General features: G+C 38.3%; 1 protein-coding gene across 1 annotated transcript in view; it reads left to right on the top strand.

Annotated features, from left to right (window-relative positions):
• LOC149300848 (dynein axonemal heavy chain 11-like) overlaps positions 1-15,491 on the top strand; it is a 106,702-nt gene that overhangs the window by 63,844 nt on the left and 27,367 nt on the right. The window contains exons 55-58 of the mRNA XM_089484938.1: positions 446-607; positions 10,065-10,298; positions 10,896-11,042; positions 12,854-12,967. Of these exons, the coding sequence (XP_089341064.1) occupies positions 446-607; positions 10,065-10,298; positions 10,896-11,042; positions 12,854-12,967 (657 nt within the window). The remainder of the gene's footprint in view (positions 1-445; positions 608-10,064; positions 10,299-10,895; positions 11,043-12,853; positions 12,968-15,491) is intronic.

Genomic DNA, 15,491 nt, shown 5'->3' with positions numbered 1-15,491 from the left:
TGGGCAGAAATGTCTATTAATTGCAATAACCTGCCCCACAATCATATCCTAGGGAGCGGTAACAAACTTTGTATGTCAGAATGCTATAGGCAGTCATTGTTATAACCCAACACTCTGGAATGAATAAAACACTCCAAGAAATGTGATATCTATAGAAATTGCATACACTTTTTCAAATGTATCCTCTGAAAGGCAGATGTAGATCAGAAAAAGCAAAATGTTGACAAAAGTCTAAATCCTGCATCTGCATTTTTCTAATTATTATGAAATTCTGCATTGTTGTTCTAGAGAAATCTGAATCCAAATCCCAAGTATCTTTTTTTGTTTTTAAAAATGTCTCCTTGATCTTGTAGAGTGCATGGACTTATCTCAGTTTTATTCTTTTTTCTTTGTAAACATGCCATGTTGCCCTCTCTCTCACCACTTTAAATTATGTTCCCTCCAGGTTATTTTGTGCTTCTCTCCAGTTGGTTCCACTCTACGAATTCGAGCGCGGAAGTTCCCAGCTCTAGTTAACTGCACAGCTATTGACTGGTTCCATGAGTGGCCACAGGAGGCCCTGCAATCTGTCAGCAGGAGGTTCATTCAAGAGACTGAGGGGATTGAGGTAAGAAATGCCGGATTGTCAGTCGAACAAAGACCTTGTAATTTCAGAAAGACCTTTGGTCTTTAAACATATCAGCTGTATTACAAAATGTTCCTCCTGTATCAAGTTTAAAAACACACTTATCTGATTTATGCAACATTTCGATGCAAGCATTATAGTTTTCTAGAAAAAGAATAGCAATGGAATGCATTTCATTCCATGGCTCTACAATAAAATGTTTGTGGCCCTCGCTTACTTTTTAAAACATTTACAAAAATTGCCTGTGTTATACAAATACAAACATTGTCCAGTGAGATCGTCAGAAGAGCAAAGTAATGCAAAGCAAGAGAAATAGGATGTTTTATTTTGTCCAACACCAAACGTAAGAGATCCTGATCATACACTGATTGAATATCAAAGATTTATTATTCCATCGCTACAAACCATGTGAGGTAGCTGGAGACAAAAGACACGCTTAATTGTAGATGTGATGGGTACGGACTTGTTTCACTGAGACTTACCCATCAACTATGCATGTCCTCCCCTTATCTGTAATCATAATGTTGCCCAAAATATTTCCTCTTTAGTCATTGTTATAAATATAAAAACGTGTCTGTATCTTACTGTGATTACTGAATAACATTTAATGTATGAATATATATATACACTGTTATGCTATCAATAGCCACTAACTATTGAGTGTAAAGTCAGAGTCCACACTCCTTGTTTTCTGCAATTAACAATATTTATTAAGAGAGGCTAAACAAACTAACAATACATATACAAATTACTATAAATTAGTATATGCTGTTACCAAACTATCTATTCATTGATTGAATGGAAATAACAAAGAAACAGCAGGATAAGCCTGTAAACACGTGATACAATTACCACTCCCTTGTGATCATCTCCACGCAGACTCAGAGAGAGAGAGAGAGAGAGTTGGCAGGACTTTATAAACACAATAAGTCCTCCTTCTGCTGGACACTCCCCTGGTAACCTATCTTCTCCAGTGACCCTTAGAGACCAAGGTGATAGAAAAGGGAAAGGACATTGCACTGGGGGAGGGAGTGGAAGGTGACCAAATGTCCTAACTGATTTGCCATGTGCTCTGCAGAGAAGAATCTCCATTAATGTTTGAGACCATTTTAGGTCTTGTATAGAGAGGCTTTGCCCATTGGATCTCTGCATCATAACACCATTTCACTTCATTGGCATACAGTTGGTTGTCAATCATGCCTTCCTTTTTACAGTCATATATTGCATGTAAGAAAAAATAGTGAACTAATTAAAATTAGCTATGTTTTTCTATCGCTCCCCTGGAGCTGTCATCATTGCATGTGTATTACATGCAATAGGGCAGAGGTCTCCCATATTGTTGATCTAGGGTGGCCTGGGATGTAACTCCAGCTTTGCATTTATCCATAATTACCACCTGTGGCTACAATCACTGCAGCTGAATATATATATCTATATACATCCATGGAAAAAATAGGAGCACTCGCAGGACTTCATATTAAAGTGCAGAAATGTTTATAGGTTTAGGTCATATCGATGTTTCGGTCGATAACATCGAGACCGAAACATCGACCTAAACAAATTTATGGATTAGAGTGTGCCTTTCATTCTTGGGACATTTGGCAAAGTAATGATTTTTTTTACAAATTTTATCGATTTCAGTATCTTTTGTCTTCATTGTTGCTTAATGATTATGTTTATCATATAGAAATATAAAATATATATTATACTACAGGAAAGTACACATTATCGGCTAGGGTTGAAACTATGACAAAATTACTGGGTGTGATGGACACTTATCTAAACCTTTATATTTTTTAACCTGTTCATTGAAAACATGAACCCATGGGGAGAATTAACAGGGGATTTTACCCCCTGCTGTGTAATAACTAGTTTAAGGCATAAAATACTTTGGCCAACTAGAGAGCGCTAATACCATAGAGTGTCTCTTTATTTTTAGACACACATGATTAGGATCTAACTTATTTCTTGAAAAACAACTCAATGATGGGTGTCATTTTAATGTAGTCGTGCTCTCGGAGGAAAAGTTTCCAGGCAACTGAGCAGCACGGAGATTTGTAGGAGCAGCTGAATGTATTTTCCAGAACAGCATCAATGTTTTCCAGAAATCAGAGAGAGTCTTTGGTAGAAGCTTAATACAATAATTTCCTCCTGTGTCATCCCACTGACCCCCCCCCCATCATACAATAGCTTACAACTATCATGTATTGTGTGGGTGTGAAGCTTCAGCTCTATCCAGGCCCCGGGTGGCCATCAAGCTAATAACCAATGGCGCCTCCCACATACTGTACCTCTATTGCCACACATGCGGCAGATCCTGTCATTTAGTGTGTGGCTGCTTCTAGCAGGAACATAAATACATATTATTTTATGGATCACTGGCCTTAAAGTGCCAAGGATGACTTTTATTGCCCATTCTAACTTTGACACCAGTTCTCCAGGTCACTAACTCTGGGTCGCAGGAGCAGCTTTGGGGCACGTCCCACTCCCCACCCACTTTCCCATGAAAAATAGCATGTGTCCTGCCATGGTGGCAGAACCACCCATAATGCCAGCCTGCAACTTCAGCAGAACCACCCCCAATGTCAGCGGGACCTTCTAATAACATCCTGAAAAAAAGGCTATGGGATTTTAAGAAGAATCATGCCAGCACAAAATTAGATGATTTTGTTCATTTTATTTTAGAGAATCAATCGTGATTCGTGTGATAGAAATTTAGCTTGTCTATAGGATGCACTGAAGTGTGTGGCAGATGTCCAGCAGCAATACAGGGGGTTAAATCATGAGTTATGGATACTACTCTTCTATATGCCTAAGTGAGATAGTGAAGTGTTGTGGTGCTTAGTGCCATCTACTGGTCATTATTGTGCTTACAGCTACATGCTTTTATAAAGAGATAAGAGAGCGGTAGTAAAAATATCTACACAAACAATAAGTAACATCAAAGAATGTGTAAATGTGACTGCGTATAAAAAACATATTGTGTGCCCGATCTTTGTTTGAGTAGAAATAAAGAAAGATTGTAATCCTGACAAATAATTCCACTCAATTCCATTCAATAACCTGAGACTACAAGGAGTTCCTTAAGTAACTATACATACATTGCGCTTCTCTGTAAACCTTGATATTCCGTGATTGTCTAGAAAGAGAACCTTTACTGAGAAGGTGGATAAGTGGAACAACCCCTCAGCAGAAGTGGAGAGGTTAATACATTTATGGTATATGCATAAGGCTACCCTGAATCATGTATATAATGCCAAAAAGTAGTTAATACATAAACTTTGTTTATGATATCATTGAACAGTAAATAAACAAAACTTTGTACATGATGCCAATGAGCAGTAAATTTTGTATATGATGCCAATGGGAGGAATGTACATAACATTTTTTAGATGATGCCAATGAGCAGAAAATACATAAACTTTGTATATGATGCCAACCAGCAGTAAGTGCATAAACTTTGTATATGATCCCAATGACCAATCATTCCCCCAAACACACTGCCTGTGCCATCTTTGCTCCTATACATCCTATTTGTGCTAACTTCACCACCAAACAGCTTGCCAGTGCCCCTAAACAGCCTGCTTGTGCCATCTTTGATCCAAACACCATACCAGTGCCATCCGTGTGCCCCAAACAGCTTGCAGGTGCCACTCCTCCAAACAGCATGCCTGTCAGGACTTACCACATCCGCGGGGACTTAAACATGAAGTTCTTTACAGGAGGGGTCTGTCTGCTACATTCACTGAATCATTCACAGTAGACAAAGTCAGTACTGTGGAGGACTCTGTGATTACAAAGAGCTGGATCCCAAAGCTGTCCCATGCGACACTGACCCAGAAATAGGTAAAGTTCTGCATGTGTGGAGGGAAAAAATAAAATGTACAACTAAGGTCTCTTGACTCAGTGCTTAATCCCATGTAGCCCCCTAAGAACGCCTCTCCTCATACCTGCTCTCTGGCTATAACACATTCATGCCTATGTACAACATATTTTCCATGCCAACCATTATCCCACTGTCACATCTCCATCAGTAAGGAAGACATACTCCAGTCCTACAAAGGGTATGTCGCTGGGACACTTGTAGGGCTTAACTCAATAGTCCAATTATAGTGCATCAACTGACTTTAATTAGATCGTCACCTTAAGCCTTGCCCAATAATTCCCTCGTTGACATACCTTTTTTTGTATAGAGATATTGCTTGACACAGGTCAGTTAGTGAATGCAACATACCTTTAATCCAATCTGTATACCAAAAGTTGCAAGAAAGTTAAAAACTCATAGAAAATTAACAGAAGCAAGAAAATGCTACCAGACGTGCATATCCTTCTGTTTCTCTATAACCATTTTATGTTTTTATAGCCAACATATTTTGAGAGCTGGAAATAATTAGCAATTTCTTCATTTCAATGCCATACTAATTAAACATTTCCATTTCCGTCCCTAAATTTCTTTGTATAATTGTTTTACGTCTATTTAAAATATGTAGTGGTTTTATAGATGTACTCGGTATTTATTTTCCCACACCTGCAATTTGAAATGTGGTTAAAGGTACATCTTGTGTTGAACTGCTATTATTTTCCATCTGTGTCGAAATTATTGTAATTCAATTTACGTATGGTTTGCCAGCAAACAAGTGTATGATAATTAAAATGTTTAAAGCTGTGTTCTAGGCACAGTACAGTTAAAAATAAAAAAAGGTGTAAGTAGTACCAGTTAGTGTGACCAGCTTTTATTTTTGGAATTCAGAGATACCCAGGGCAGGGTTTAATTGTGTGGCAGGTAGCTCATAGACATTCACATGTTAAATCATATACATACATATAAACACACTCACTTGTACATTCTTTCTTGGGCAGTATATTTGCTTCTTCGCCTCCCTGCCCTTTTTTTTTTATTCCGGTGAGCATTTCACTTTCTTTGCCCACCATTTCTCTACTTTTATATTTGTCCTCTCTCTGTTTATGCTTTTTTTCATCTCTATATGTTTTGTCTTATTTCTTCCATCATACGTGTCCACACGAAAGCTCTGTTATCTTTGCCCAATGTACTATACAAACATTCTGACTCCTTCTCATACTCTCTGTGGTACACAATAGAATGGCTTGGTCCTAATCTCCCAAACACTGACACTAAGTCTACAAAGTAAAGAACATTATCAGATAAACCGGTGTGGTGTTTAAACAGAGACTTCCAAGATATTCCATGACTGCCTACGATGACAACCTCCGGGTCTGCAGATGTTTATTGGAATTAAATAGAAAATTTATATAAAACAGATCCAAATGTTCTCAAACGCTAATCTCCCTTACTGTAATTAATACCCAATGAAATATATTGTTTTTTCCATGGGACTTCCCATATCGACTTCCTCGCTCTACATCCCACTTATCTCTCCCTCAAGATTGAACAGTATATTTAGCTTTAACTCGCACAAAACCAAAGCCAAGTCAAAGGCAAGGACCCTAAACATATTCACCTGTTCCCTTGGCAATCTCATCTCCTTACATAACTCAAGTATGTGAACAACTTTAGAACTATCTGATAGACATGGTGAGTCTTGAAGGTCATGCTATGACTCCTATTTAAGCAATATGAAAAGTAACTAGTCTTTGTAGATGTAACCATATGTTGGATAGTAAAAAGCAAAAAAGGAAGTCCATCCCACCCGTAGTCTACAATCAATACGCTACATTTATACTACCAGCAAGACTTTAAAACAAACTCATGTTGAATATAGGACTAAGACTGGACCATGATCAATCCCGCAAACTCTCCTGCATTACAAATAATTTATGTAAACATGGCTGAACCACAGGACCCACCGATGCTTCCTACTGGAATATGGCATTAAGAAAACCAGGCCTAAATATTTGTTCCATATTTTTTCCCTGTCATTTATAATGCTTTTTGTATAGCTGTACCTGATTCAGATGAAATTAAAAATGTATTGTATCGGAATTACAAGTTATAAATGTTGCTGGTCTTATATAGCAGTAACTATGTGTGGAAAAACACTCTAAATGATGTAATAAGGCATCCACTTAATGCAAATTTATTTAATATATATGTATTCTGTCGAATGCAAAATATGCATAATTTAGATTAAATTACTGAATATAAACCTTTTATTACTATACTTTGACTAGGATATGGAGTCTATGAAACCATTTCTGTAAACTATACAGCACACGTTCAAAAAAAGGAGGAAACATTCTAATGTAGTATTACATATTAAATGACAAGCTCAGAAAAATAAAAATATAACAGGATAATACCGAAATGAAGATACGTGATTGGCAGATAATTCATGCTAATGAAATTACTGCAATTAGTAGTTCTACAATGACCCTTTTAAAAGCCACAGCTGTTAAAGTCAGGAAGTGCTGTCACCACTGACCTTATCATAAGGGAAAGTGACAAATTACGAATGCAAAGAAGGCCAATCATGAAAGAAGCCTGTTCTGCAACGATTAGTGTTTTCTGGAAAAACAGCATGAATTGCCGCCAGCTGCTCTCTGGCTCGACCTGGCTCCCATGCTGTGCCATTTTGCTGAGCTAGATAACAATAGATATTTTGCCCCCAAGTGAGAAGACTCCTCCATGGCCACTTCCAGCTCTTTCATAGCCATGCTTTCCACCCATGGTTTAGCGATAAACATTTAGCTGAGGATCATCTAGATAACGTACAGTGTACACCTGGATTGCCATCGAAGGTGCTTTTCCACTTGGAATATTAAATGAGCTTTCTAGCACGCTAAGCAAATACACCATAACAGATCTGTTTTAATCACATTAAAAACTATATATGCCAATAACCAATAACCAGTGCCTGTTTTTGTGTCACAAGAATTTCTAGCAAAAAAATTATGAAACTAAAGTTTGAAAGTTTCTAGATATTTAGGAGTTCTATGAATGATGCTTTAATGCTGCTTTTCAGTGGGTAGAATAACATATTCACAGACCCAGAACGTGCATATGAACTAAGCAAATTGCTTTCTTGAATTTCCCTTCTGATAGCTGTATTAGCGCCACTGAAGTTGTTCAACGTTGAGTAGAACATTTACTAGGTTAAATATCTTAAAATAGAGGGTCATTACATGACAATAAGACATCTGTAAATAGGTGGTCATTAGATAATCAAACCACATCCTATATCTTCAATATCATTGTTTGCATCCCTCCTGCAGGGCAGGGTATTTGGAAATTGTAATCGGAGCACTGGTGGTTCTGTCAACTGGAGACAATACTTGAAGCCCCTATTCTCTCACGAAAGGACAACGACACATACCGAAGTCTGGTGTCATTTCCAAGGGAGTCCACAGAAGAGGTTTCAAAGTTCTGTCTCCCTCAGAAAAGGCAGTGCTTACTTAGTAAATACTTTGATACATATCCACAAGTTTTTATTTCAATATCTTTTTTTATTGTGTATGTCACCAGCGATTACCGTCATAACAGTGGATTGACATGGAAGGCATGAATCCACAAGTTTTTAATAAATATAAATGCCACTTATTGCATCTCCAAAGCGGCAGCACAACATCCCTCTACTCTCCACAGTTTGTGATCAAAAGTAGCCATTCTATTAATGCTTTCAGAGGGTCCACTTAGCTGGCTATAGACTTATGGGTCAAGCCTAAAGGCTGGGACATGACAGGATGATAGGCACCTACCATACCCCTTGCGTGGTACATACGTCACAAGAAGGCCATGTGGGAGCTATGATTGAGATCTGTGTGATTGATTTCACAGCTCAGTGGGTGGTCAAGAGAAATAAGTGGATCTCCTCAACCAGCCCATGATTCCCTCTGCCAGCAAAAACAGGACAATGGGTCAGCTCCACAGGGCAGTGCTTGAAATCGGGACTGTTGAGCTTATAATGCGGCACTTTGGATGTATGTTTACATCTTACGTACGGCAGAACATCTCTTTAGGTTTAGTGTTTTAGGTTTAGTAAGTAAAGAGTTACAGGGATAATGTAGCACGTAATTTATTCCAGGATTGCACAGTCTTGCTAGCTAAGCATTGTGGTAGTGGACTGGTAATCCATGGTGGTAAAACGAGAGGGTGAATATTTATATTTGGCATCTGTGAGGCAAAATCTGAAAATATACAGAAGTTACAGTTCTGTCAAAATATATATTCCACACAGCGGAACTGTCTAACTTCCTCATTAAACGCTCAGGCTATATTTTGCCAAATATCTTAAACAGAAACTATTATTGACATTGGTGTTGTAAATTATGTGTAAGTTTGCAGAGACTAGGTGTACCTCATTTAATTCCTATTAATTGATTTTCACACGTTCCATGATTAATTGATGTGGGTAAATCGTACAGAGGAAGCAATAAATAATTGTTATATTGATGAGGTTGTGAGTTCGCAGGAGTGACTTATGCATAAGTCAATGGAGATACTTTAGATGCAACAGTTATTTTATTAGGTATAGTTACAAATAATTGTTTAGTAGGTTACCATTAATGAAATTAGCCACAATGTCCCTGGCATTTTAAGTGTTGCCTGTGTAAGGATGCTGACCTATATTTCTAAAATTATTTAAAAAAAATGTCTTCCAAAGTAAAAATTTCTGTGTACTAACTCATCAATATATTAATAGAGAGGGCATTTGAACCATGTGCAAGATCAGTATTTCTATTCTTGAACAACAAGAGGCTTGAAATGCCCAATTTAACAGCAACTTGATTATTTCAGAAGACTTGGGCATGATGTTCAAGTTCACAGTTTTAAGCTAAGATTGTCAAGTTGCCTCTGTATCTCAAGTGACAGCTAAAACCTATATCTCTTCCCTGGATCTCTGGGTCAAATATTTCCTCATCCACCTACAAGAGCAGTGTTTGGTGGCCTTGACTCACCACACACTTCCAGCACACTACTTATCCAATTAAATAGCCCCACTCCTATGCAAGGGTAGCCCTGACCCTTAAAAACGCCCCCGAGGAGCTCGGGGTAACCTACCTGGGCAAGTTCCAATAGTACAAAGAAATTTGTGATACCGGTTAGTGAGTGAGCAATCATAGTAAGATGTAGGGTCACATCAATCAAGACTTCGGGCCCCTTCTTCAAATGTCACAAAGTAGGATCCTGAAGGCTTGCGTGACCTGCATCTTACTTTATCAATATCAGTCCACTAAAAACTATAACAAACTATGAAAAATATTTTCCTTATAAAGTAACCCTGTAAAAAAAAACATAATTTTGGGTCAATAATGAGGGTGAAATCTAATAAGATTGAATGAGAGAAGTGAGTTGATGAATAAAGGATCTCCATGTTAACTTTGCAAAATTTACCAAAGACTACATAAAAAATACCCCGGTGCATTTCTTGGTATCCTATTCAACATTTTCTTTCATATCTGGCCATGCTAAGGTCATGAGTTTTTTGCCAATATGTTTAAAGCCATTCCATTTCTTTCGTAGCCCAACATCAAGGACTCAATCAGTCACTTTATGGCGTACGTACACACCAGCGTCAATGAAATGAGCAGGAAATACTATCAAAATGAAAGGCGGTATAACTACACCACTCCAAAAAGCTTTCTTGAACAAATTACGTTGTACAAAAATCTGCTGGACAGAAAACGCAGAGAATTGACTCAGAAAATAGAGCATCTATTGAGTGGATTGCAAAAACTTAAAACAACTGCATCACAGGTAAACCTACTGCCTTTAAGTAACATTTTAACAATCTCGGTGCCAAAGATGATGAAAAACCTACCCTGACTTGCCCTAAATATTTTCTGGGAAGCAAGTTCATTTATGTGAGTCTTTGGACAAAATAAGGTCATTGGTTCTTTGTATATTTCTGTTATCCCTATTGCATGCATTCTAAATAATGATATACATTCTGCAGTGCAGTCTACATAATTATTTTTGGTCAATAATATTTGTTTGACCCTTTTTATATTATTGAGTTGGATTCCACATTTTTTGATATATATGTATTTGGGCCTTTCACTTGTGAATTTCACTTCCTCTCTGTAAACTACATATTATAATGGAGGTAATGAACATTGCAGAATATGATGACATCATATAAATGATCATAATAATTATAGTAATTAGATCACCGTTTCTGCTTGTAATAAATGCATGTTTTGGTTTTATGGTTAAATATACTTAATGTTGGGGTTAGAGTCCATTCCCGCCTTGTCCAAGCAATATATATATAGATATTTAAGTCCAGTTTAAGGTTGTATTAATGAAAGTGTGGCAATTCCACCAAGTCACCTCTTTCGCTTGATTCTGCAGGTAGAGGACCTAAAAGCCAAACTTGCTTCTCAAGAGGCCGAACTGCAGCAGAGAAATCTAGATGCCGAGGCGCTAATTGCTAAGATAGGGCGTCAGACTGAGAAAGTGAGCCAAGAGAAGAATATGGCTGATGCAGAGGAGCAAAAGGTCAGTTTAATGCAGTCATTTAGTGTTGAGCAATGTTCAGCACAAGATACATCTTCTGTAGGTGAATCATTTCGAACAACTGTCTCTCTCTGAGGGACAAAAACTGGGAAGAAATGATGGTTTCTTTACAGGTATTAGAAGATGTATATTACAACATTATTATGTCACCTGACCTTCCTGTGCAATTTGTATCTTTTAACAGTTGCATCGTTAGGAAGATGCAATAAATTCATCTAATTTCCTAATGAAAATTTAGGGTTGAAGAAATGCTGTGACAATTGCTGCTACACCACGGTGCTCTACTGGTTGTGAAATACTGGCATTTTGGGCAGAAATAGTTAATCTTACCCCAAATCCTATATTTTTATTCACTACTGTGTTTGACAGTGCGGCTTGTGGTTGCCACTAAGCTTTCGGTACGGTAATACCAGCTGTCCACTAAAAATATTTTGCAATACAATCATACAATTATATTTTGCAGAATGAGAATTTTTTTAGATTTAGCTGTTTGCAGACACTGTGGAGATTACATTGTTTTAACTTGTGTTTTCTTTGGAGCTGATTGACGTATATGTATATAAGCATTTAAAGTCAAAATCGCGAGATATGTGCAAAAGGATTCAGACAAATTTTTCAATTCATTTTGTCCAATTTGTTTTAGGCCAACAAATTTCGTTCCCTGCCCATTCGACAAAAATTGTTAATTCAGGAACAAAATTTGTTGCCGGGTGCCCACATTCACTCTCACTAACTCTCTCACACTCTCACTCTCTCATTCTCGTTCACTGTCTCTCTCATGCCCTCTAAATGTTTCTCTACCTTCTCTACTGACTACTTCCTCATTCCTTCTACCTTCTGTCTTTCATCTTCTCTCCTTTATATTTTATTTTCTATCTTTGTCAACATCTCTGGGGACATAACCTGGTGCAAACTTCCTGGGGCGAACGACACTGGGATGTAGGATGTTATCCCTAAGGTGAACTTCCAGCAAAATAGTGGAGCTTTTACTGACATCCTCTTCCTTAGTGCTCTGCAGGATCAGGGAAGAGGATGTCAATGGAAGTGCAGCCATTTGCCAATTGTGGCACTTTCACTGGCATCCTTTCCCCTAATTGGAGAATCGATGGAGAGGATGTCAATGAAAGTGCAGTAATGTTGGCGAAAGTTCACCTTAGGGCAAAATTGCAGTGCTTTGGTGTCGTTCTGTCCACCGATTAGAGGATGGGGGTAGAAGATGTCACCGTAAGCAGGTTATGTCTACAGAAATGCGGATGAAGATAGAGAGAGAAGCTAAAGGAGAGAAGATGAAAGACGGAAGGTAGAAGAGAGAAGATGAAGAACAAGAAGATGCCGAAGTTGTCAGCAGAGAAGGTAGGGAAGCATTTACAATGAGATTGTGAGAGAGTGAGTCAAAATGGGGCCTGCAAATCACTGAGGTTGCCAAAATTTGGTAAACAATCTGTAAAAAACCGAATGCACAAGTCTAATAATCGGCACGTGTCATTTCCATATAACATTTAATTGCAACTTGTTCTAAGTGAATTGCCCCATGAATAAATTAATGTGGCGAAACAATGGTTGACAGTGGGCCTTGTGACCCACGTGATATGAAGCCAAAGAATTTGTTGGTAGCAGTACTAGGACAAACTTAATATAATATACTACAATATAACCTTATTTATATACTATAGAGACCATATATCCTAAGTAATCCATGTATTTCCAGTTAAAATGACAAAACGGAAGAATTTGGATGTATAACACATGTTATCTATAAAAGAACCTAAAGCAATCTTAATGTTTGTGTTAAGGTTGCATTGATACAGGAAGAGGTGTCCGTAAAACAGAAGGACTGTGAAGAGGACTTGACTAAAGCTGAACCAGCATTAATAGCAGCCACATCAGCTCTCAACACCCTTAACAAGGTAAAGGACTGCTTGTAAAATAATACTTTCCTGTCCTCCAGATCTGTGACTCCTCTTAATCCTATCAACCTCCTCTATTTCTCTGCTTATCTCGGCTATTGAGGGGCCACTCAACAATCTGCACCTTGGGAGCATTCATTATTTTTTTTCTTCTGTCAAGCGTATCCATGCAGCCCTGGCTTGGTGGTTTAAAACCATACTATTTGAGATTGGGTCATTGTTGCTCAAGACAGAGGAATAGAAATGAGGACAGTGGGCCATTAGCTTAACAAGGAACAAGATTGGATCCTTGTTAAGCTTATCGTCAGCGGTGGGAGTACCGCACAGATATATGCACCAACCTTGGAACATACAACCTCATGATTAGCAGCAATGTGATTTTTTTCAGTTTTGACATGGCACCTTTGGCAGTATTTTTCGAAGCTGTCCGCTCACTTCACATAGACAAGAAGAAACTAAAATACATTTGAATGTCTCCAGCTCATTGGAGCACTAGGCTCTGTTAAAGCTACAATCACCCTCAAAACCTCAAGAGCTTTTCACTTCTAGACATAATGGTATAATTGTTTAACTTTAATAAATTGTAAATTGAGATTTTTGTGAAGAACCAGGTACAATTGTGTACACACTGAGAGCAGAAAACATCCTATCACTCAAGCCCAGTCTATATCTCATCTTCACTGCAACAGAGTAAGCCACACCATAACACCCTATTTATTTATCTGATATATATCCCTGATTTAAGCATTCGCATGTTTACAACATCTGTGTAAAATAGGAAATGTGTGATACAACTGCTAAATAGTATCTCTTTGTAGTGACTGTCTCTCCACATAACGCTTTACATGTTTAGCAGTAAACGACACGGTCTGCATCTCAGTAGGGATTGGAGTTTAACAAAGCTTAAACCGACAAGATAATGTATGAGATGAAAAGATATCTAACTGATGTTTTCCCAAGTATTCAATTTTATCTTCTCAACCAAAGAACTTCCTATTCTTCATCTCCTCGGGGAGCCATCATTCATAGCTTTGTATTTCCGATCCCCCACGCTTGGCAACAGCAATGCTGTATTTTACTGGCAAAATCCAGACTACTGTTTTAAAGGCCAACATAAAGAGCGGTGTCCAACATATATCGCAAGGTTGACATTTTTGTAACACATTTTGTTTTCTGATTCTATAGAAAGAAAAAATAAAAGTGGTGTGATAATTCTCACACTAGTGCTACCCCCCCCAGCTGTTGAGGGGCACTTTCTCATTATATCTTGTTTTGGATCTAAATATTAACAAGCAAATAAATGCAATATTTCTTAAAATAGGATACCTTAGGTCTGATCAGTAATTTAGAACATCATTAACAGTAAATTAGTGTAAATTTCAAAGGACCCCCTTCTGCACTAAAAGGCCTTAGGGGGCCACTCTAAGACAATGACCCCTCCTGCATCGCAGAGGCTTGATGCATGAGCATGATTTGAGGGAGAACAGTCAATTTAAGGTAAATAATTTGTTAGTAAAAAAATGTAAACCACAGTTTACCACTTTTAAACCTTGAGATAAAAAGTAGAGGTTTTTAGTTAGCGAATACAAAAACATGTTTTGTGTAAACAAAACAACTATACTGATACTATTCAATAATTGCAGCCATCACTCCTGTAGGCAGCAAGTGAACATTTCATCCTCAAAGTTGTAAGAAGCAGAAAAAATGAAAACAAACACGTATACTTACATACTCATGCTAACACACTCTATCTCACACCATTTACACATACATGCTCACACACAAACACTTACACATACACTAATCGGCCATTACATTATGACCACTGACAGGTGAAGGGAATAGCACTGATAATCTTGTTATCATGGCACCTGCCAGTGGGTGGGATATATTAGGAGCAAGTGAACATTTTGTCCTCAAAGTTTATGTGTTAGAAGCAGGAAAAATGGGCAAGCGTAAGGATTGGAGCAACTTCGACAAGGGCCAAATTGTGGTGGCTAGACAACTGGGTCAGAGCATCTCCAAAACTGCAGCTCTTGTGGGGTGTTCCCACTCTCCAGAGGTCAGTAGCTATCAAAAAGTGGTCCAAGGAAAGAAAATTGGTGAACCGGCAACAGGGTCATGGGCGGCCAAGGCTCATTTATGCACATGGGGGACTAAGGTTGCCCATGTGGTCAAATTCAACAGATGAGCTACTGTAGCTCAAATTGCTTAAAAAAGTTAATGCTAGTTCTGATGGAAAGGTGTCAGAACACACAGTGCATCGCAGTTTGTTGCGTATAGGGCCGCATAGCCGCAGACCAGTCAGGGTGCCCATGCTGTGCCCTACAATGGGATCTGCTGCGAACGTCTTGGTGCCAGATACTACAGCACACATTCAGAGGTCCACTGGAGTCCATGCATTGACGGGTCAGGGTTGTTAGGCAGGAAATAGGGGGACCTACACAATATTAGGCAGGTGGTCATAATGTTATGGATGACCAGTGTGCTTTACCTTTATCCAGAAGTACCCTTTAGAAATATT

The sequence above is a fragment of the Sceloporus occidentalis genome, unplaced genomic scaffold (genome assembly GCF_023333645.1).
Source record: "Sceloporus occidentalis isolate IW3139 unplaced genomic scaffold, rSceOcc1.0.p SCAF_23, whole genome shotgun sequence".
Lineage (NCBI taxonomy): Eukaryota > Metazoa > Chordata > Lepidosauria > Squamata > Phrynosomatidae > Sceloporus > Sceloporus occidentalis.
Note: the sequence above shows the minus strand (reverse complement) of the source record. Positions and strands in the feature narration are given on the sequence as shown.